Below are 23,042 nucleotides of genomic sequence, written 5' to 3' on the forward strand. Positions count from 1 at the left end.
ACCTTGAAATTTAAATGTTAATTTTTTCTTTTGTTGTGGCACAGTAAATTAAACTTTGATTCGCCATTCCTATGTGAAAATGTGTCCGCTTCAAACCGGAGTTCATGGCTGGGCAAGTAATGAGTTTGACGTTTGCAGCAAAATGGAACCCTCTCTTCACGTGGCTTTTAATGTGGCAGGAAGAGTAACATTTAGACGGTTACTTATGGAGAAAAACTTTAAAACAGCCAGTTTTGTCTGTATAGGTGTGACAAATTCTTGCTGGTGGCTTGATGGCTGGTTGCAAGGCTAATGGGCGGGTGACTACACCGAATAAATAGCTGTTTGCTGAATGTTCCACCGTCATTACCCTGTCTCACATTCCATCAAGCACTCTCACCCCCTTTGCAATTGCTGGTGAAGTCAAATAAAAAGCAGAAATCTCATTTCCTAGGTATTTTTTTTTCTTCTTCTTCTTCTTTACACAAGCGCCTCTCTCACTCTGCCGCTCCTTCTCTCTCAGCTCCTCCCCGGTGATATTTTCCAGTGCGCCGGACCACCTGTCTCTCTTTGCTGCGGAGGATAAGTCCTCCGCTCTGCGGATATGCTCGCACACAAGGAAACGCACACATACTTGACACACGGGTGTTTTCTAATGCCGTCCAAATGTTTAACCTTTGTCTTCATCAGATTAACAGACTCCCAAGCAGGAGATAAAGACTGCAAGTGGGGAGAGAGAGAGAGAGAGAGCGAGAGAGAGAAAGAGAGAGAGAGAGAGGGATAAACAATGGCTAAAGAGAGAGGAGTGGAGAGGAAAATGGGCATAAAGAAAAAGAGAGCGGTCATTTGATGTTTGCTTGGCAGTCCTCGGTGACTTGGCAGTCATTGAGATGGCCCCACTCTCTTGCCAACGTGGGCTAACATGTGCCAGTGCATGCCAACTTGAGCCATTGCCTGCTGCCCTGGCCGTTCTGTTGAAAGAAAAGAAAGAAAGAAAAAAAAAAAAAAAAGTAAGCCTTGGGTTCAACACTTTGATGTTCAAGTGGTTTGAAGGTGCTCTAAAATACAATCTGACTTGGTAGAGATATGGAAGAAAGAGCTAACACAGGACGAAGGGAAAGGAGGGCGGAGGAGGAGGTGCGAACACCAAGTGAGCTGCGTTTCTGAGTGGCCTGCTGTTCGAAATGCTGCTGTGTAAAGCAAAGGGTGGTAGTTTGAGCCTCACAGCATCCACAGTCCTTGTCTCCGTGTCCTTCAGGACAACACTGATCGTCACAGTTGCTCATCAAAGGCGTACCGAGCACAAGTTCACCTCTTAAAGTAGCGTAGAGTTGTCTTAAAAGGATCCAACTGAGTCTTTCCTTGGCGTCCTTCGGTAGTCGTCATTGTGCAGTGTTAAAGATACATGATGGGAAGCTTTTAAAGGCAGAAAGAGAGAAGCCAGGGGATGGAAATAGAGAAGGAGCACATTTTAGGTGAGTACACAGTCTCAGAAAGTAGGTATCTGTTATATAACACCGTTGACCACCGCAAGAACATTACCAAATAGCATGCGTTCTGTTTCCTCGCCTCGCCACACCTCACAGATGTTTGTTCAGCTGTTAATTGCAAACAAGAGGTTTAGAAAACCATGGTAACAAAGGTAGACTTCATAACATCCGGATCTCATCTGGACCTGCTGTAAGCTTGAGCCTGACCTGACAACACCTGACTAGAGTTCTACAAAGTGATTGTAAGTACCAACAATTTCATTCAGGAGTTTTTTTTTAAAAAAGAATCCCTTAGTTGCCCTTAAACTAATAGTCAGTATGCATTTAGGCTTAATCACTCCACATTAATGACCTTCATAGAATTCATTAAATAATTATCCACTTCAAAAGATAGAAAATGTAATTTATCAAAAATGTTTTTCTGATACAAAAATTTGAAGTTTTTTGGACACGTCGCTGTGTTTTGCACCAGAATGTTTTCATTAAAATTTTATGTTGAGGTTGTAGTAATTTTCTTAGTAATTTTTTGCTTTTGTGAAATTATACACATTTTCATCACGTATACTCCGTGCTACAACAAAGGAAAACTTGAAAATGTAGGTTTAAACATTATAACAACACTATTTTAACAGTTCAGGCTTCATGTGGTCTCTCAACTAAAATGTGTTTAGTGAGGATTTGTGTGCCCCGTAAATTAATTAAGAATTTTTGAACGTGTAAATGTGAAGAAAAGTACAGAACTCATCGAGTATGTGACCTCAAATTGACTGGTACACATACAAATCACTTTACACAACTTCAAGTTCCACTGTTACTGCTGCTCAAACGTTTTTCACCAATGATACCTTCAGACTAAAGTCTTGATATTAAATGCTAATAACTGCCCAGGTTTGATGGAGGAATACGTACTACTCCAGTGTAATTGTACTTATAATGTCAAGTGAACATTGCATTGACTGAGACTCAGAGGCCTTTAAGCTACACATTCATTTTCACAATGAAAATCGAATCATGTGTTGAAAGAGTAAATGTTGCGATGATGAAGTGCTTAAGAATTTGGTTAAAACTGAGTAACTGATGTAAATGAGGGTTTAAAGTTGATTTAATACTATTTGAGTTGGACTCTGTCACAAGGTAAAAACAATACTTATATTGCTTAAAAATAGATCATGACATAAATATGGTTTTACAACTTCGCAGAGTAATTGGATAGATTTTCAGATATATAGCTGTATGGTAAAACAGTACATGAAAATAAGGTGAGTTGACCTGGATTTGACTTTACCTATTACAGGACCAGACTTGACTTGAAGTGTGATTGTCAGAGTGTAGGATTAGCTGTCCTTCTGTGTTTGTCCTGTGATGGACTGGTGGTCAAGGGTGTTGTTTCCTGAATTCTTTTATTGTCCACTGAAGTCAGTTCCAGACCCTAATTTTTTGTAAAAAAAAGAAGATGATGAATGGCTCACGAGACAAATGGCATTAAATCCGTGGGACGAAATAAAGACCAGATACAGTTATATTTAAAAGTGTCAGGTAAGGTAATGGGACAGCTTGTTGACCCAAGAAAGGTTTCTTTTTCTATTCATATTTTGACCATTTTTATCAAGTTATATTATTATGTGTCCACATCTGACATTGCTCAGAATAAAGATGCCTTGGGAAGTTGTGTTTGCACTCAGTTAGCCAGACTCATTACGTCCGTCCTCGACTCCAGGGAAATGTGTTGAATGCATTTTCTTCCCCATGAAATATTTTTGCACATTTGAGGTTAAACTCATTTACAGTCCTCCCCTTCTTTGCTTTTGCAGGCATAATGCAGCATCTCTTGGGGTGCTACCACCGCACGCTAATCAGATAAATACGGCCAAAGAATCAATAGGGCAATGTGTTGAGGTCAGAATCTCCAGTTTACCTTGAATAAACACAACTTGTATGAATAAAAATGACTGACTTTGTCTCGTCAAAGACAAGCAGAGGTTTGATTTTGACCACCTGTCAAAAGAGTTGCCCATAGTCAGCTGGGGTTGGTTGCATTAACAAGATACCCTGACTGAATACAGTTGTATGAAACACATTGACACGTTCATCAACTCATTACCAGAAAAAGATGACCATTGATGCAGACAACCAAAAATCAAGCATGCAATCCTTGTGGATAGGAGACACACTCTCACACACACACTGAAATGAGACACACTGGCCAAGTAAGGCCCCATTACAGGACAAGTAGGAGCAGTGAAAACAGAAAACCTTTGTTGTGTTTTGCCCTTTGAAAGTCTTGGGAGTCTTACTATATGAAGTACTCCATGAATCTAAATAAACCTAGGCCACGACATGAAGTTTGCTGTGTGCAGATTAGACGATGAAAACACAAGCTGAATCGCAGACTACGACAATGTGAGTCAATGTGATTGTGCAAGAACAGGTGATTGTGCAAGAAAACCTTATTGCGCAACAATAACACATCATAAACAGAAACATGATCCCTCACCATCGTGGTATTTATGTGTTTGGAGAGAAATTATGAAAAAAAGGAGCAGGATGAGAAGATGGATGCAGTCGTGGCTCGAAAAGAGACGTGAACTTGTGAGGCCAATTTTGTCAAAGCAGCTTGAAGTGAGTCCTTCTTAATGTCTACTAGCAATTTACTGCTCTGGGCTTTCATTGTCCAACAAAACACAATAAATGTAAACGTAGCAAACAGGTTGCAGGTCGCAGCAGCAGCTACGGTCGCCCCAAATCTCAGACACTGTCTGGTATTGATTGCAGGCTGTCTTTGGTCGCAAGACTATGACAATGATCATTCTTGAACTGGTCTCACAGTGCAACGTACGACCACCTATTTAGAGCCATGACCAAAGATATGGCCACCATTCTCCCACAGTGTGTCAGGGTCTTTCAAGACACTCCAGCGTCTGTTGCCACGGACGTGGCTTTCGCAAAACGTCTTCACCCGAATAGCATGACATTTTCATGGATGATTTGTGTTTATCCAAGGATGGTCACATTAAATATTGAGAGCAGTTGGGTCAAAGGTCAAGGTCTGGGTCACGAAAAGGTAAAAATAAGTATTTTCGTCATAATGCGGTCAGTTTTGGTCCGATTGATGCCAACCCATCGCCAAAATGCCCAGTTTTAACTCCCTATCCTCTCACGTGCCACATGGTGCAGTGATGTCATGACCCTGGTTAGCGCTTGTTGGTCAAATGTCATGGGGGTCACATAGAAATTGTAAAACGTGTGTACACCTGTGTCAAACAGTGATAGCATGAATCAATTCAAACCGCCATGACAAATGATGGAAGGAGTGATGTGGTGGATCAAATAACCTTGTGATTCATTGGTTTCCATGGTGACAATTGTGGCGGTGGCAAAGCTATGCGCTCTACTGAGTGCCTGTTGTAGTTTGATTGATGAAATCACAAATAGCTTTGAAGATGATCGTATGAGGATTCTTAAAACGCCTTGTTACAGATGCTCAAAAAGTCTATATTGAAGTATTAAACTCCTTGTGTCCGGCAGTTAAACTTTAGAAATGAAATACATTTGCATATTAATAGACTTGGGGAATTTTTAATGAGTCTAAAAGAGCAGAATACTTTTTAGGAGGTAATTGAATCGTCTTTTCTTTTTTCTTTTTTTTCAACAGGTATCAAATGCACATTTTGTTCCAATCAATGGGTCTTTTGATGCTCTACAGGCGTTATACAACATTAACCTTTCATGTAGTACAGTTAAGTTACAGGTACAAAGACAGGTGCATCTAAAAAAATAATAATTATGTTTTCTTTAAATTCTCAATTGTGGACTAAAACATTTTATTCAATGCGCAAAGAACATCTGATCTTATGTAATTCCGAGATGGTATGTTTGTGAATGTCATTAATTATGATGAATTAATACAACAAACAAGGCCTGAAATGTTTCAGTTTTGTTGTGTTTGGCTCAATGGGGGACTCAAGATGCCAGACACTGCTGTAGGTGTAAAACAAGCTCCTTTTTATTCCCAACAAGAAGAACCCAAAATCAAAATGACCAAAAAAAACTAAATAGGCAAGATCAGAGTAGAATCACCAAGAGAAAGTGGTCCAAACATGGGAGCCCAGAAACGTATACCAAACAAGAAGAAGAAACACTTGACCCCTGCTTCTACTGTAGACCCGCGTCACCAGGTGCAGACAATCATCCAGGCACAGGTGAAACACATCAGAGCAGGGAACAGCAATCAGACATGAGGAGGGGACGTCAAGGAGCCTGAAGCCAGAGACAGGGTGTTTCCGAATAGTCCCTCCTTTCTCCTTTACTAGCCACTTTTCCTTAGCCCCGTGGATGATGTCACGGTGTTAAGGAAAGGTGTTAGGAGGCTTCCTAAAGGAGTCAGGGAAAGGCGATCACGGTATTTTGACAAGCAGGCCGAACTTCTACTAGGTGATGTAATAATAGTCAGACGGCGACGCAGGTTAGTGACGTCTGCCCTGGTGAAAAAACTACAATTTCCGAAAATGGACTAGAAAAAGTGCATTTATAACACTTTCCCCTGTGGCTCTAACAACTGATATAATCTCAAATACTACAAGGTTTGAATTGAAAACAAAGGAAAAGAGGCCGCCAGGCTACGGGGAACTAAAGTGAAACAGCTGTCAGGTGAATGAATAACCAATGCAAAATTAGAATAAGCCGCACAAAAACTTTACTTTACCTTGTTCGTTTTACAACATCTGCATAACATTCATAGTTCAGATATGGGTTGTAGATTGTTTAATGTTGTTCTGGGCATATCATTGCATTGGTAACTTAACATGATCTTCTCCCTTTTCAGTCATCGTGAGTTTCCCTGAACCCTCGGATGAGAGGGTCCGTTTAAATTTGTCGCCGCATAGAATTGTGGGGCAGCATTATCTTGTCTCCTTTGGTATAGGATGCATCAGTGTTTTCTAGGATAAAGGAGGTTATAAAGGAACCATTGAGTCTCCCTTCCTGGGCTTATTGAGAATTCGTTCCTGCAACACCAGCAACTTGATCACCAGTGACATTTGGATCAGCGGAGTTAGCCCAATGTTTCTCATTAGCTAAACTGCTGGGTGGGTCCAGGAGGATTTTGTTCTGAGCCATGACATGCCACATGCTAAAGACTTTTGGGGCTCACACACCAGTCTAGAGTACACATAGAACAGTGCATGTACTGTAGACTGTAAAGCTGTTGTAGGAGTACGTAACATTGACGTAGAGGCTGTGTAGAGGTTGCCCATGGCAACGCAGAGCACTCGCGTATTGTTTGCGTACTGAGTATACATGAGGCTTAATGACACTATATGGCACCCGGTTTCTGGAAGAAGCAAAAGGTTAGTCCTTGTACTTGTGCTCATCTTTAAAAAAAAGTGGAATCAGTGCAGCCCTCGGTCTAATATCTGTAATTGGAAAAATACATTGTGATTGAGGACCAAAGGAAAAGCTTCTCGGTATGAAACAAAAGTATGAGTAACGTAAGAGTTTGAATATGGGTTGATTGAGGTGCCCGGCAATGAAAGTTAACTAAGCAGAAGGTGGACTACATGGGTGCCTGCACCTTATTAGTAAAGTTGCTATATGTGGAATCAGTAATCCAGCCTTGTTGTTAATGTCCATAGGCCACAAATGTGCAAAGTAGGATTAAATTCCAAGGCCCCGGGGCTCAAGATTCAGTTTGAGGCAATTACTTTTTTGGAAATATAATTAATTGTAACCGTGTTTGTTGGTGCTGCGTCAAGCAAATGGACTGTGAGGGTATAGCAGCCTGAAGGTGACGGGGTTGCTTTGCTGTCTGACTTAAACGTCCCCACGTCTTCTTCCTTCCGTAATTCAGTTGGCAGTGGACATGTGGTTAAAGCCGCATTTTACTCGGTGAATCTGTGCTGTGCATTTGTCAGTATGAGTATTTATGTGCATTCAAATCTGGATTGTCCGTTCATCAGTGCAGATGTAACACCGCCGACATGTATCGATTAGAGCCTCACTGGGAAGGGGCCGCCGCCCTCACACATGGAGGAATGTGCTCAGTCAGGTGGAACAGACGCTCGTGCACAGATCCGTCCTTTCCTGTAACTCGCCAACATTCAACCAGAGCATGAACTGCACCTTCACAACACTCTGAAGTCTGAACCGGGGGTGCTGGATCCTGGGAACAAATTCAGAACGTGGTAGTTATAGCGTTGAACAATCTTTTACGAATCAGTGAGCTGACACACGGCGTCAGGGCGGGGGTTTTCCTCCCTGTGTGTGTGTGTGTGTGTGTGTGTGTGTGTGTGTGTGTGTGTGTGTGTGTGTGTGTGTGTGTGTGTTGAGAAAAGTTTTGCGTTTACACGGCAACCTTCACATTGAAAATGAAGCCCATTTACACAAAAACAACAAAACAAAACTTAAAACTATGGAGTTAGCATGCCAGGCCACAAGTTGGCGCTGTTGCCTTTTTTTTGGGGGGGGGGGGGGGGGGGGGGGGGGGGGGGGTGAAAGCACACACACACACATGTGCGCAGAGAACAAAAATAATATTTTGTTGCCTCAAATTAGTATCTCATGGCCACAATTCAAAGTTTTATTTCAGACGTCATGTCATGTTTAATTTTAACAGGTGAGAGCGGGTAGATCCGTAGTTTGTGCTTTCACATCAATGTTTTGGCTGTTTGGAGTGGGGCTTTTGGAGTCACCGGTCAAGTGCATAACACATTCACTTCACAGAGTACCCAGGTTTGATCCCTGATCCCTGGTCCCTGAACAAGACTCGTGACCCCTGTCACTTTCTCTATCTCAATACTAAGTAAGTTTGGTAAGTCATTACATTTGTCAATAATTTAGTGGTATTTGTTTGATGGCTGTTTCAGAGAAGGTGGAGCACCACGTGAGCAGAATTTATTCAGTCAGCACCTTAAGACATTAGAAGCCCATGTGTTGGAAGTGTGTGCTGAAATGTCTGCATGTGTGTCAAAATGCCTCAGCACATGCAGGTGTCCACTCCTCCCCTCTCTCTCTCTCTCTCTCTCTCTCTCTCTCTCTCTCTCTCTCTCTCTCTCTCTCTCTCTCTGTCGCTCCTTCCCACTGCCTGTTAGTTAGATTGATAGTCAAATTAATCTGCAGCTCCATCCAGGTATAAACATGCTGCCTGCTGGCCAGGATACATCCCCCTCTATTAGCTCTATAATTCAAAGCATCCTCCAGCAGCCTGCCCTGATCATAGGAGGGTAATTGCAGGGAGTGTGGGGGGGTAGGGGAGCTGGATGTATTGATGTGTGTGTGGGGGGGAGGGGGATTACGAGATGATTTGGAGATTCATTTCTGGCTCATTTTGCACGGAATGTAATTGGAAGTTGTTGTGTGTGTTTGACTTCGAGTCGAAATCTACAAGCTCGCAAGGTGCACAATCGCCGAATATTAACGGTCAGCCCGAGGACAGAGCTGGTAGAATTGAAGGAGGGATGCTTTACCTCCTTAAGGGCTCTTTGGAAGTATTTGTGAACACTCCAACAGATGCACAGCGGTCTCATCCAATTAAAATCCAAGTGTTGTGACGACAGAAATCATGGCGGCCTGGAAACACGGAGCACTACTTTCAACCATGAACATCAACTTTCATCATAACGATGCAGATTTATGCAGAAAAGTAATCCAATTAGCAGATGGGAAAGAAAGTCTGTTAACCAAGAATTTAGTACATCATTCCGAATCTCTAGGCTGTAATTTCCATTTAGCGCCTTGTCAAGTCATTGGAGGCGGTTTTGCTTTGCGAGCCCTTTCTTTTGATTTGTCAGGTGAGTTTCTGGTTGAAAGCGATTTCCACTCACACCTGGTATCTCTTTCTGCGTGACAGCGCCTCCCTCATTTGTCTCAATAGATACACACGGTGAGTGGCGAACACGCACATCCACACTCTGGTGAAAAGCGAAAAGCCATGTTTTATTCATACCCGTCTTCAAATGCAAATCTATGCGACCAACTGTACCCTCATTTTGCCATGTTATGTAATAACAAGCCACAGACACACACACACAAGGCTTGAGTGCAACGTCCAAACTTGCTGTTCACAAAAAGGGTTATGAGTGTCAGCTGCTCGCATTAGAGGCAGAAAGGAAACTACAAATCTTTTCCCTCACCTGGTAAATCTCTTTTTTCACCTCATTCATCACCAAGGGGACAGGAAGCAGCTTTTTGCTGGTAATGAACTGTCAAGTCAGGCCAAATGTGTTTGTAAGGCCAAAACAGGACTGGTACAAGGCGGTGTGCAGAGGACACAAACTGAAAAGAGAAATTGCAAACTGAGGCTATTATAAACTCTGTTTACACAACGTTATCCAGTGGAAACAGAAAACTTTTGTTGCGGTTTTGGTGTCCATTTAGACGAAAACGGTGCTCGGAGCCCCTGAAAACGCAACTTTTTGAAAAACGGTACCCGAAGAAGAACTCTTTGAAAACACTCTAACTCTGTCTCCATGGAAACTGGCGGAAACGCAACGTTATGAAAATTGTTTTCAAGGTGGAACCTTTCAAAAAGGCTCCGTCTCTGTGTAGATGGGGGAAAATGCTACTTTTTGAAAATGCTCCACCTCAGTGTAGATGGAGGAAACTTTTCTGAGATGCTGCCTCTGTGCACTTGCACCACATCCACAGTTCATCTGTACATGAGAGAACAATAACAGTAATGGGGCCTCCAGCGTCTCATGACTCCCAGCCTATATTCTCGTGGGACTTGATAGTTTTATAGTTGAAGAAAACTCTTGAAGAAGCTCTTTATACAATCTAGAGCAAACCTGGAAAACTACCCATTGCTTTTGTTTTGAATGCTCCTGGTTGTGTACTGTGTGTTTGTGAGAGTGGTCGTGTTGGGTCCACAGCGTTCTAAGGTAATCTAGTGGGGCTCCAAGGAGAACAGATTGTGAACATTACACATAATTAAGACAGTTCTTCTCCTGTCCATGTTAAATATATACAGTCGTCTCAGTGCTCCAAGGAAATATGACCAACCTGACTTTTATGCAGAATCCACTGCTGTACAGTCCAAATTGTACTGTAATATTTAGGAAAGCAATCAGTGATTCTTCTGAGAAAGTGAACTCACCCTTCAGTTCCCAAACCCTTCCAGTAATGCTCCAGTAATGAAGATGAAATAATCTTGTTATCAGTAAATCTGACGATATTCCCTGTCAACTCAGGGGAGCACAGGAACAGTAAAAGCCTTGATAAGAGCTGCCAATAAGGTGGTCGCGTGTCCCCATAAGTGATCTCGATAAACGCTGTAAACGTGTTGTTCTTGGCCTTCAAAGTGTGCACGTCTCACCAGGATGAGATGACCCCCCCCCAGGCTGTGAAATGCAAACACGCCTCTAATGAGATCAAGATGAACCATAAATACCATTGCCAAACAATCTCGTCTGTAGCACAATATTGCCTCTGCGATTCAGTATTTCCACATCTTTTCTCATTTCCCTGTTTCCCGCAGCTATTTTCTCGTCTTGTTAATAAAGTCCTGTGCCACGCAAACACTCTCCTCCTTCCTCTTGACAGATATTCACATTAGCTTGCTGTCTTCAGGGCTGAGACGTTCCATTAACAGCATTTATCTTGACTGGGACTTTGGTATTCATTTTTTTTTTATGTAAAATCTTCTCAATATATTCACAAAAATGAAAATTTTTTTGTCCAATTTTATAGTAGCATACTTTTTTTTTTTTCTGAGCGTAGGATATGAATCAACACATTTAAATACAGAATGAGTTCTCCATTATCTCACTATAAAGACCGGAGGCTGGATGAAACACCTTGGCTGGCTGGAGCAGCTTCCTGAATTCTTGGCATTACAGTGAAACTCGTAGGCAACCGGAGGATATTTTAAGAGATACTTGCTCCAAGGTGACAAACACACAAAACGCAAGCATTCGTAAAACCCACAACGTGTTACTTGTGGGATTTTCAAAGTATTTAGACTGCCTGCTGCATGCTTGGCTGTCCCAGTTTGGTTCATTGTTAAGAGAGTGAAAATAATCACTTTATGTTAGGTCAGATCTGGAGGTAGTTAGAATGTTATTATCGGCAAAACAACTAGAGTCTGGTATATCTATTCCTCAAAATCTTTATTATCCATTTATGACAGCTACTAGAGGTTTATTTAGATCTATAGAGAACAAAGTATCTATTATTCCATTATACAACGGCATGCTGACGACATCATTTTCAGCATTTCCATGTCAATGAACATTGTTTTCACAACTTTGCCGTGTAAAAGTAAAACCTTTCTGAAATGAAAATACAAAAACAGTTCATTTTCACTTGAAATGTTGTCATGTAAATGGGTTCATACTTGACTTCATCGTAGTTCTACCCTTTAATTTTGTTATTTGGTTCAGAATTCTCCTGAGAAAAGGCATTCCTCTGACCTTTGGATTTCTCCTGTTTGACTCTCCCCTGATGCTCTCTGGCTTTCCAAGGGCGACCACACAATGAGAACAACCACATTAGGTGATACTTGTGGGGAAGTGTCACGACGATCCAGAGTAATTACCTGTCCAAATGGGTCTAGAAAGCCCCAAGGGCCCCCCACCTGGACTATAGAAGCCCCGAAGGCACCGCTGCTCACATACCCAACAAGCCACAAGGAGCACACCCGAGGGACTGGAAGAGGATCAACAGGGGACCGCTCACGCCTCGGCTTGGCTGCCTATTTATCAAAGGACGTTCGTTTTGTATTTGAACCACGATACCAGGGCTGTCAACCATATTTTACTTCATAGGCCACATACATACAACACCATTTTGTGTGTCATGGACCGGTGAAATAGTGCCACAATAACACAAAGCTGAATAATTACAACAGAAAATGATGACAATTTCAACATAAAGCCAATCTTACCGAAAGCTTCTGGTGTGACATACAGTGAAATGTCCGAAAAATATATATTTTCTTTGAAATCTTTACAAATTTCTAGATGGTTTGGCCGGATTGGAGCCCTCTTTTGCCCACAGGCCTTATGTTTGACACTGTACTATTAAAAACCTGTCTCAAAGATGAAATAACCTCACATAACTGTGAATGTTGAATCACAGATGTTTGTCAGATCTAAATGATGCAGTGTATGGGAGCCTGACAAACAACATGGAGCCTCACATTAACCGGAAGGTCACGAAACACCGCTTCAACAAACTATACCAAACGCTCAAACTTTTTTTAGTTGGAAGTCATTGGGAGAACCTGAAGTTTGCTGTTTAACTCTCCAGGATCACTGCTACTCCGCTGTGAGAAATTACACTGTCTAATCTGGATTATCTCATGACAGATCTCAAGAAGAAAAATCAGCCTGCAAAGCAGAAACTACATCTGCTGTTTACAAAACCGGAGAATCAAATGAAAAGATGTTTGATTTCCAAAGAAGTTGAATGAAGTTTTTTTTTTGAGAGGAAAGAAGCCCAAACTGTCGGTGGAGCGACGGAAGCAGGTGTTTGAGATGAATCGCTCCGCTTTAATGCCGTATGGCTACCTCTGTATTTTTTTTACTTTGCTGTAGTAGCTTTCTTCCACGTCTCTGACAAACGCGTAGTCAATGAGATGTGGGAGAGGTGTAATCAGGTGAGCTTGAAATTTGTTGGCTCTTCTGGATGTTCTTCCCTCCTCCACATTGTATTCAGAGGAGGATATTACTCGTATTGCCCTGCAGGTAAGTAGCATAAGAAAAACAACTCCACTGAATATCTAATTTCCAGCATCAAGATAACTTCATTTTAGTTTAGGTTGGGAGACCTTTGCGCTATCAAAGTAACAGGCTGTGAGATAAATGCTCGAGTGTCTTTAACTCCAGGGGCATTTAAAATGTATTCCACACAGGAACAGATATGAACACACACACACACACACACACACACACACACAGAGGATTTGCATTGGTAAGAGGTGCGCAGCGTGCACTAAATGCTTTTGACACAGCGTTTGAATCACTGTCTAATTGAATCAGCGTATTTATGGCAAGATCCGCATAATGTTCTTCTTTACGTGGATGCTGCATTTACCATGTAGCGTTTGGCTTCCGGGTTGTGGTTTGCGCAGGCAGGGGCGAGAGCGAGAGGCTGTGACAAAGCCCGATAGAGAAGTCAGGGAAATGTGGAGAGAGAGTGAGCGCGAGAGTCCGTGGAAAATCTCCCCTGTGCGGTTCATCTCAGTTCAGTATGCATCGCTGGCATGGACGTCTGAGGACAAAATCATCAAAGCCACCACATAAAAGGGTGTTTTAACATGAAATCCTATTCCGCTTTTAAAAATTGTGCTTTGTGTCGTAGCCTCAGCGAAGGATGGACATCGATTTCCTTTCAGGTTCCGTTTTTCAACACGGTGGCATGTGGAAGTGAACCACGAGGTACACGAGACACAAGTACTTTACATTAGTGAATATCCAAACCCAATAGACGTCTTGTTGGGATCAATTTACATAAAATTAGTTACTGAGTTATTTGATCTTCAGAGTTCACTTTCACATTTAAATTGTCCCACTCTCTTCCCAACTGGAACTGGAGTGTGTTGAAGATTTCACAGAACTCGGAAGCCTTATAAGTAGTGACAATGGTGCCCACAAAGTCATGAAAGCTGGCTTTAACAAAGCCCGGGGCGTCTTCAGTCGACTCCGTAACATCTGGAAGCCCAAACAATACAGCCTCAAAACCAAGATCAGGCTTTCCTACGGCAATGTTCAAGCTGTTCTTTTGTCTGGCTCTGAGTGATGGCGAGAAGAGTGAGAAGCATTAGAAGAACATTTCTTCTGAAATGAAGAATTACAGGCTGTGAGGGCTTGTTCATGTCCTAAGGATGCCCAATGACAGGTGACCCACATTGCCATGAGATGGACTCCGACTGGAAGCAGGAAAAGAGGCAAAACCACCCGGTGAAGGACTGTGATGAAAGAGCAGGAAGAGATGAATCTATCACAGGGCGAAGGGCAAGCCAGAGCTCAGGACGGGGTTGGGCGGCAAAATTATTACTGCGGCCTGACGTCCCGGATGGGATGAAGAGGTTGAGTGACAGTGAGACTCTGGTCTGAATACTGCACCAGTTGAGAGAGCGTCACGTTTCCATGACGACATGTTCTATTAGGCACATCCCTCACTCAATGATACGCTCAATATATATTAAAAAATACAGTCGAAGCCCCTCTAATTGAAGTGTTTACTGAACTGGATACATCATGAAAATGTTATTAAAAGGATCCAAACACAAGTCAGCTGACTGAGAGAAAGGCTGTGGCGCCAAACAGAACTCCAGCCTGGTATCTCTGCCATTGCTTCAGCCGTCCCACTTTATACAGCCAATAGCCACCAGAACAACCTCATTCAGTGTTGGGTGAGTTTGACCTACCCACAGTGTCTCAGAGAACTTGAAGTCAAGAAATAATATTGAAGTTAAAATATTCCGTATCAACTAGCATATGCAGATTGTATAAAAGTCTGGAATATGAAGGGTGAAATGCTGTAAAATAATGACATCCAAAAGGTGTCATGACAAAAACAATGAAGCGGTGTCTTTTTAAAGACACCGCTGAAAAGAAACTCATTTTAAATGAATATAATTGTAATTGTAACACAATAAAACGAAGGTTACTATGAATAGGATGGGCTAAATGCAGAGAACTCTCCCCTGAAAGTAATTGTAAATATCACACTGTTTACACTTGCCACCTTCTTCCGTCATTGTAATCGGTCTTGATTGTAGTTACCTTACATAAATATCGGTATTCAGCTCAAAAATAGAGCACGCTTAGAGAATATATCCCTCCCTCTTGTAACTTGCTCTTGTAGCCCATCCCGTCCTCCGGTTTGGTGGAGTATTAATCCATACAATGTCATTCCTGACCCCGGGCAGCTCATTGGGACGATATTTCACATGGAAAGTGTGCGAGCTTTCCACAAAACGGAAACTCGTATTATTGGCTTTCACTAATTCTTTGGCATTCGAGGAAATGTAATTAGAAATCCTGAGTGAACACTTTCATTTAGCTTCTAGCTAGTCTCCCGCAAGCTTGAACTGATTTTATGTCGAAAAGTTTCACAAAAGAAATCTAATGTAGATATCTAATAGATTGTCTAGGGAATTACAGAGAATTGAATTGGAGCCTCTTGCAGGCCGGTTTTGGCCCACGGGCTTTATGTTTGACACCCCTGTTCTACATTATAAGTACTTTAGAAACAATTGTTTAAGGTATTTAAAAAAAAACACACACACACATCTGCATTTTACTGTATTCTTTTTTCCTCCAAGCTTTCATATGTTTCTGCCTTCACTTGCCAAAAAGGAAATTTAAAGCAAGCTCATTGTAAACAGATTTAGCTGGCAGGAGGAGTTATGCCACTGCTGCCAGAGTGAAAGCACACACACACACACGCACACACACACACACACACACACACACACACACACACACACACACACACACACACACACACACACACACACCAGCGCAGTAGTTATGCTCAGTTTTCGATGTTCTCATTTTCTTTCCCATGAGCTGAACTGCAGTTTTCCATTGTGACGATGCTTTACTTCCTCCATTGAATCACACAGTCCTAAACCAGGCTGTAGAAAAATCTGTTATTTCACAATATCACCTTGAGTGCAAATACGATGCAGTGAAACACATTTCTTTTGTCATTTTATCAAATGTCCTGTCACATTAAGGCAGACAGAAAGAAATGTGCAGTGTTCAATAATCAAGCTAAAAATGCTATGCCTGTTGTTTACACTTTGCTCTGCTATCAGCTCCAAGAGGAATCTAATATTTAACAGACTGTTTTTATCAAGTAAAAATGGAAAACTTTAGTTGCATTGTGGGTGTCTGTTTGCGCGACGATGCTCGGGGCCACTGAAAATGCAACTTCTTAAAAATGTCTCCAAAGGTGGGGCTTTTTGAAAACCCTTTCACTCTGAACTCTTTGACTTTGAAATGGGTGAAAAATGCAACTTTTCTGAAACACTGCAACTGCTCATGCTCAGCACTGCCATAGTAAATAGTAGTTGTTCTGCACATGCTCAGTAGAAGGACAATAGCAGCAATGTTTGCCTCCAGAGTGTCACGACTCCCAGTTCAGATTCTCCTGGGACTTCATAGTTTTATAGTTGATAGTCACTTTAATAACAATCCAACTTTGTTGTCTGTCCATACAAATGTCTGTGTCTGTGTCTGGACAATCATTTTAATTCCAACGTTTAAGTCCAATTTAATTGGACACACTGAGTTCTTGAAGTTCTCTACATTTCCATTTGTTGCTGAAAACCAAACAAGCCTATCGTGTCCATGTGTCACTTTTAGTAGGTTTCTTTTTCCGCGACATATTTTTCTGTTGGCAAATGAAGGAGGGCAGATAGTTACAAGGATTCATGCAAGACTAGATGATCCCAATGCAGGAGAGGGTGTGACACAAAGCAAAGATAGCGCCACAGGAGCAGAGAGGGGAAGGTAACCGAATCACTGGAGGAGAAAACAAGATGACGCCAGCTGGAGATAGATTGATGAGGAGGTGAGAAACTGGGGGATGGATGGATAAAGAGCTTTCCAGGCCTCCACTTCGGTGCGCACTGGTCTTGGTTAGGTCAACGACAACAATCCTGGTGTCCCCTGTGAAGATACACACTCAGAAATACACACTGCATTGATGCTATAAGTGGTTTACATTCACATAAATGAGAGGTTGTGTGTGTGTGTGTGTGGGGGGGGGGGGGGGTGCAGCGAGAATAAAAAAAGAAAGATCAATGTGTGGTTTTGTGTTTGGAGGTGAACTTGGGAGCACACACACATGCTCACATACAAACAATTACAATCACCTTGAATAGGTCTGAAGCCGTCAAAACTAAAGTGATTTTGAAAAGACGTTGCATCATATGCGTCGTAACAGACTTCAAAGCTTGATCTTTTTTTCTTTTCTATTTTTTTTTTTACATTTTATTAGATAGTTTATCTCAAGGGCACCACTGCCGCATGCTAGACCGTGTTGTGCCGCGAGCTCGTAACCACTAATGCAGTGCCAATACAAATAACCACGCCCATTCACTCAGCACCGCCCGTAGAGCCTCGCTGTCAAGTATCACCAGCCTCTGTGTTTTAGTAGCCTCCATGCCCAATCTCAGCAGCTCCAAACTGCTCTTTAACAAGCTCTGCAGAAGCCTGCTAATGAGGCGTTCGTCTGAATCCGGCGTGCTCGAGCAGGGAGTCATCGAGAACACACGGGGTGAAGAGTACTGCGGGACCAGAACCCAGGAACATGGTTCCAGGTTATTGCCTCAGCTCTGATTTTGCACATGTAATTAGAAGATGCAGATTCGTCTTGAGCAGTGTGAGGATTAAAAGTGTTGTCATGATTCCACAACCGGTGCTGAAGAGTTCTGTCTCAGAGAGCTGTTGGCTCGCTCACCCACTTCATGCAGAGCAACAAGCTGTAAATCAGACTTTAACATGTTCCATGAATTATTTCACTGTTTAGAGTGGACATAACACTTTGTGACAATCTACTTTTTTGCTTGCGTCACCCTCTATTCGAACCACGGTTTGAATCCCTTGTGCCAGAGTTTGAATCTCTGCCTCCAAACCAAACCAAGACCTGCATCCTTCCCCACTATCCCTGCACCCCACCTGAACCTGGGTTAGTATCCATCCGCATAATCCACTTCTAGATACAATTTAAATTCGACTTCTTTCCATCCAGTTTCGTTAGAGTCACTTAAAGAAAAAGTCAGGATGATAAAGCAACCAAATGGAAATGTTTTCAAATCAAATTAAATACAGGCATAAAAATGTCTGGATTATGATGCAAACATAAAGATCCAATAGAAATATAAGGGCAAACACTTTTTGTATAAAGACAGGGCAGTAACCAACAAATGGATTTCTCCATTGGGTGCAAATAGTATCTTCTAAGAACATTTCAAAAAACATGCTGCTATCATGCAGTCTCCCAAACATTTGTGGAATTTGATTCATTGATCACAGTGTGAATATCAGGAGAGCCAGAAAGGTGTCGTTACTCCCCATTCCCCACACAAGCTCATGCTCAGAGCGGTGACAGCCAACCTGATATCAAAAAGTGACAATTTTAGGCCTTTTAGCAGCTCTCGAGCTGAGACTTACTGCTTTTAAAATTCAAAAGCAAAAGACAATCCCCTTTAATGCCAGGAGATCCACCCTGCAGTGACAGTTTGTGCCGAGTAAGCCTTTTTAAAGCGCCGGGGAAAAATGGCTCCCACGGTCTCTGGTAATGTCGTCTGTAATATTGTGATTTTCTTACCGTACATGTTGATTTGCCCTCCGGCCGTTTACTGCTCAGATTGACAAAATCCATTTATTAGACCCACCTCTAATTATTTACCTACCTCAAGGCTGTAATTATAGCCGTTCTACAACTGAACTTGAGTTTTCATTAAATGGAAATGACCACAATTAGCAGGTTATGTACTTCTAGCAGGTTAACTACTTCTCTAGCCAACTGAAGATCAGTCATCATGCTGACAGGTAATTTATTGACTGGTGGGTTTGCCAAAACTTTTTGTGAATCAGACAAATGCTTATGACAGTTGACAGTTTAACTGTCAACTGTCATGAGGTTTGACTGGACACAAAATGTGATCAACGATAAAAGGAATCAGCTGGCAAATCTTCCTTTCCTGGAACATTTCTTAAGAAAATGATATTCTGTTTTAATTTTTCAGAAATTCCACAACGTGTAATTTGTCTCTACTTTTCATCAACGATGTCAATGAAACGTTGGGCTGTCATTTCAACACAGTACCCACAACAGATGCTGAAGGGCCACCCGGCTTTAGAATCATGATGTTGGACAAATGGAGGAATGACTCTTGCTGATTGTTATGTTTAAGCCCTCAGTGGGAAAAAACAGATCCTCTCGAAGCAAACCCAACCAGACTGCAATCATATGTGGATTTTGTTGTGTAGTATACAAGGTTTTTGATCATCTAAAGGTTTCATGTCCTTTAAAAAGACAGTGTAATTGCTTTGTCATGGTTCTCAGCTGTTCTCCCTCTCAGAAAGTGTGCGGACCCCCCTGTCCACTGATCTGTTTAAGCCTTCAAAGAAACATGCAATGGCTGTGCTATTTTCTAGAAAGTGGATAATTGTTTTCCCTGACATGACAACAATGTTATCCAATGTCCATCCGAGGGAGACGCCTTGGTTGGGAATCTTTGTACTTTGGTGTCACAGTCAGAAAAGCCCGTTTGTTTTCAGAATGGAGTCTCTCTGTTTGGACTGCATGTTCCCCCTGTATGTGTGTAGGTGTTCTTCCATTGATCAAAGAACATGTTTGTTTCTATAAAACTCTGATTTTGAATGGCCGGTAAGAGTGAATTTGACTAAGCATACCTTCCTCTTCACCCAGTGTCATCTGGGATCACCTCCAGAATTGATTGTCTTCTTATCTGAAAAGCCCCGAGCCGCTGAACTCACACAGGTCATGACAATAACATGCTTCCTCTGTTGTGTTTCTCTTCTCCTCAGGAACACGACTTACTGCATGAAAGTGTCCATGTCCATGACGGTGGAGGAGAGCGACGAGGGGAAATGCTTCAGCAGCAAAATCCGCCATTTGGAGAAAGCCGAGATAACCCACAGCAAAATGATCAACTGCCCAGATATAGAAGACTATTTGGCTCCGTATAAACAACCACAGATGACCTGGTATAAGGTACGGCAAAACACCCCTACACTCACTAAGTAAAAGCTTTGAGAAGTCTTGTGACGCCGTAGGAACTGAATCCCCTCTGCCTGGATTTCCTATCAGGAGTGTGAGCGGGTGGAATGGAGAAGCTCCATCACGGTTAACACCACACATATTTGGATTCCTGAGATAGAGGAGGGCGATGGGGGAAATTACACCTGTGAATTACAGTATGGATCCAGACTGGTGCGACGGACGACACAGCTGAAAGTCACAGGTAGGGACGTGGGCATGGCTGGATGGTTGCACGATGCTGATGAAAACACACAAACATCACAAGTCGTTCTGTGAAATGATGTGAAATCCAAATTTTGGAAGCATGGTTTTTCAGAAGTCAGAATATGTTTGGTAGTATGAATAGCAGTGTGTGTGTTACACGTATACCGATTCCAGGATTCTAGTAACAAGAGTATGTGATGAATGAGGAATGAGTGGATCCAGTGAGGTGATCCGAAAGTGGGGATTGAGGGAATACGATGGGATAAGAGCGGAAAGACATCAGGACATAAACTGAGGACAGTATATAACTTTGTACTCGGAAACGTCTCACTGAAATTAATATGATGTTTTAATGTGATAATTGTTCCGAAAAATTGTGATCACACATTTTGTTTGAACCCCAAATCAAAACAAACATTAATAGTTTTTTCATGTATTTTGCTTTGGTCTTTTCAGGGCAAGTAAGTTTTGAAAACATGTCAATGGTATGGTTTTTAAACCCTACTTGACTGAAGTGAGGAAATTAAAATACACACTGACAGTTGCTGTTGTTTGACGGGGTTATGAGTGCATCCATGAAAAAAACCCAAAAGCGAGTCTGGTGGAACACCTCAGGTGACGTAGAAAAGGAAGGATGGACTATGACCAATCGGGATACAGGAGATTTTTTGTTAAAAGTAAAAGGAGGGTGAAATTAGCCCTTCCTCACAGATATTTAGTTCCCCAAAATCTCTAACATTCAACAGGCATTGTCCCCTGTCAAGTGGTCATTTTTGTTTAAGTGTTGGTGGGAAGCTCGCTGGTGCCCCCCAGAGGAGGCTCGCTTCACCACTCAAAATACCACGGCTCTGTAGGATGGATGAGATAAGAAATAATAGTCTGTGATGAGGCAGATTCGGTCCAGGTAAAGTGTAAGATGGAGTCCATCAATTAGCATTTGGCAGCATTTGGCTATATATTTAACTTGCAGATTTAAAAGAATCACAGGCTTGATGAATTACCACTCAGTGGGTTTGTGTAACCTGACTGCCATCAGAGAACGTGAGTGAGGCTTCAAACATGGTGGGAATACTGTATGTGCTCTGTCTGCTTTTAATATACAACGGATCTCTCCCAGACTCCGGAGCATCCATTACTTTGACAGATGCCTCGACTCAGCAATACATCATTCATCATCACTTTTAAAGTTTCCCTGAATGCGCAGTACAGATCCATGCTAAAACAATTGAGTGCATTCACATTCCCGGTATCATTTTGTATAAATTGTTTTTGGTCTGTTTGGTTTATTTCTCAGATTAAACACAGATTGTTTCAGGCTCCGCTGCTTTTTGACTTTACTCGGACTCGGCAGGAACAGCTGCACTGTGCTGTTCTGGGTTCAAACGGGCTTCCAGCTGCAATTCTGTTTGGTGTTGTGAGTGTGTTTGTTGGTGGGCGGGTGGGTGGTGGGGGGGGATTGCTGTCCTTGATTGTGTGCGCATGCCGTCTTGTGCTTGCTTGTTGTGCGACGTGACGTTTGCGGTCGGCGTTTCCGAGCAATGACACTACACTGTGCTTCTTTTCTTTGTCTCGGTTGCACACACATTTGATACTCTACCCCTCCTTTGCCTCACACGTTCGGACAGCTTGACTTAGCTTACCGACACGGATGAGAACACTCAAGCTGATGTTGTAGACTGACATAAACTATCTGCTATGATAAGCTGTGCAGAGCCCGAGTGGCCGCGGCTTCAGCTATTATGCTTTTGGAGTGTTCTTCAAACTTTTAGCGCTCCATTTCTCCCACATTTTGAGCGCCATAACCGAAGTCAGCACCTTTTTCATCCGCTGTTTTGTACCGTGGCGTTAGATGTACCACTTATGAAGTTGAAATGAGTAGACTCAGCTTTATTTTCGAGTGATTATTCACGACCACACTTCCTGACTTCCCTTCATCCGATCTCCTGTGGAGGAGCCGAGCGTGGAAAATCACAGCCATTCTTCTCCATTTTCTCACTGTGCTGTTATTATGGAAGTGCTTTGGAAAGAAAGAGTTTCTGTTGGCTCCATGTTGGGCTGTCACTTTGGAAAAGATTTAGCTCCGAATTAATGCTGCAAAAGTGATGATCAGATATGATTTTCCCCAATATATATATATATATATATATATATATACAGCTTGTAGGATTAAAGCTCAACACGTAGCTGTATAGGTGGTATTTGATCTGATTAGCCTATTGTCCACACACTCACACACAACATGGAAATGATTTCGATTAATTTTGCTGTTATTTAACATATAATTGCACTTGAGGTTACACAAAATCGTTTCCGTATAATACATGAAGCAGTGTGCTATCGATACAATTTCTGAAAACTGAAACTATGAAAACGGGGTCAAATTTGCTCCATTCATTGTCATGGTTTAAAAATAAAAAATAAAAAAATGAAATGGCTTCAGTAGCCAAAACAGCTACAAAACTTCAAAAGTCTACAGTAAATTGTAGTTATGAAATGTCATAAATGGATCCTCAAATACAATGGAATGGTATAAGGCAACTTTTTAAAGATATATTTATAAATAGACATTTTATTTGGTAAAAACTCACAAAAAACTTCTTTCACATTTGCTGCAACACTGGAACAAGC

The 23,042-nt window shown here is 42.0% G+C and overlaps 1 protein-coding gene across 1 annotated transcript in view; it reads left to right on the forward strand.

Moving 5' to 3' along the window:
- The window catches only part of il1rapl2 (interleukin 1 receptor accessory protein-like 2), a gene marked incomplete at both ends in the record, with an annotated part of 361,181 nt that overhangs the window by 212,025 nt on the left and 126,114 nt on the right, over positions 1-23,042 (forward strand). The window contains 2 exons of the mRNA XM_080466033.1: positions 19,976-20,162; positions 20,259-20,412. Coding sequence (XP_080322159.1) covers positions 19,976-20,162; positions 20,259-20,412 — 341 coding nt within the window. The remainder of the gene's footprint in view (positions 1-19,975; positions 20,163-20,258; positions 20,413-23,042) is intronic.

This window comes from Lipophrys pholis, assembly GCF_963383615.2.
Source record: "Lipophrys pholis genome assembly, chromosome: 6".
In the NCBI taxonomy this organism is placed as follows: Eukaryota; Metazoa; Chordata; class Actinopteri; order Blenniiformes; family Blenniidae; genus Lipophrys; species Lipophrys pholis.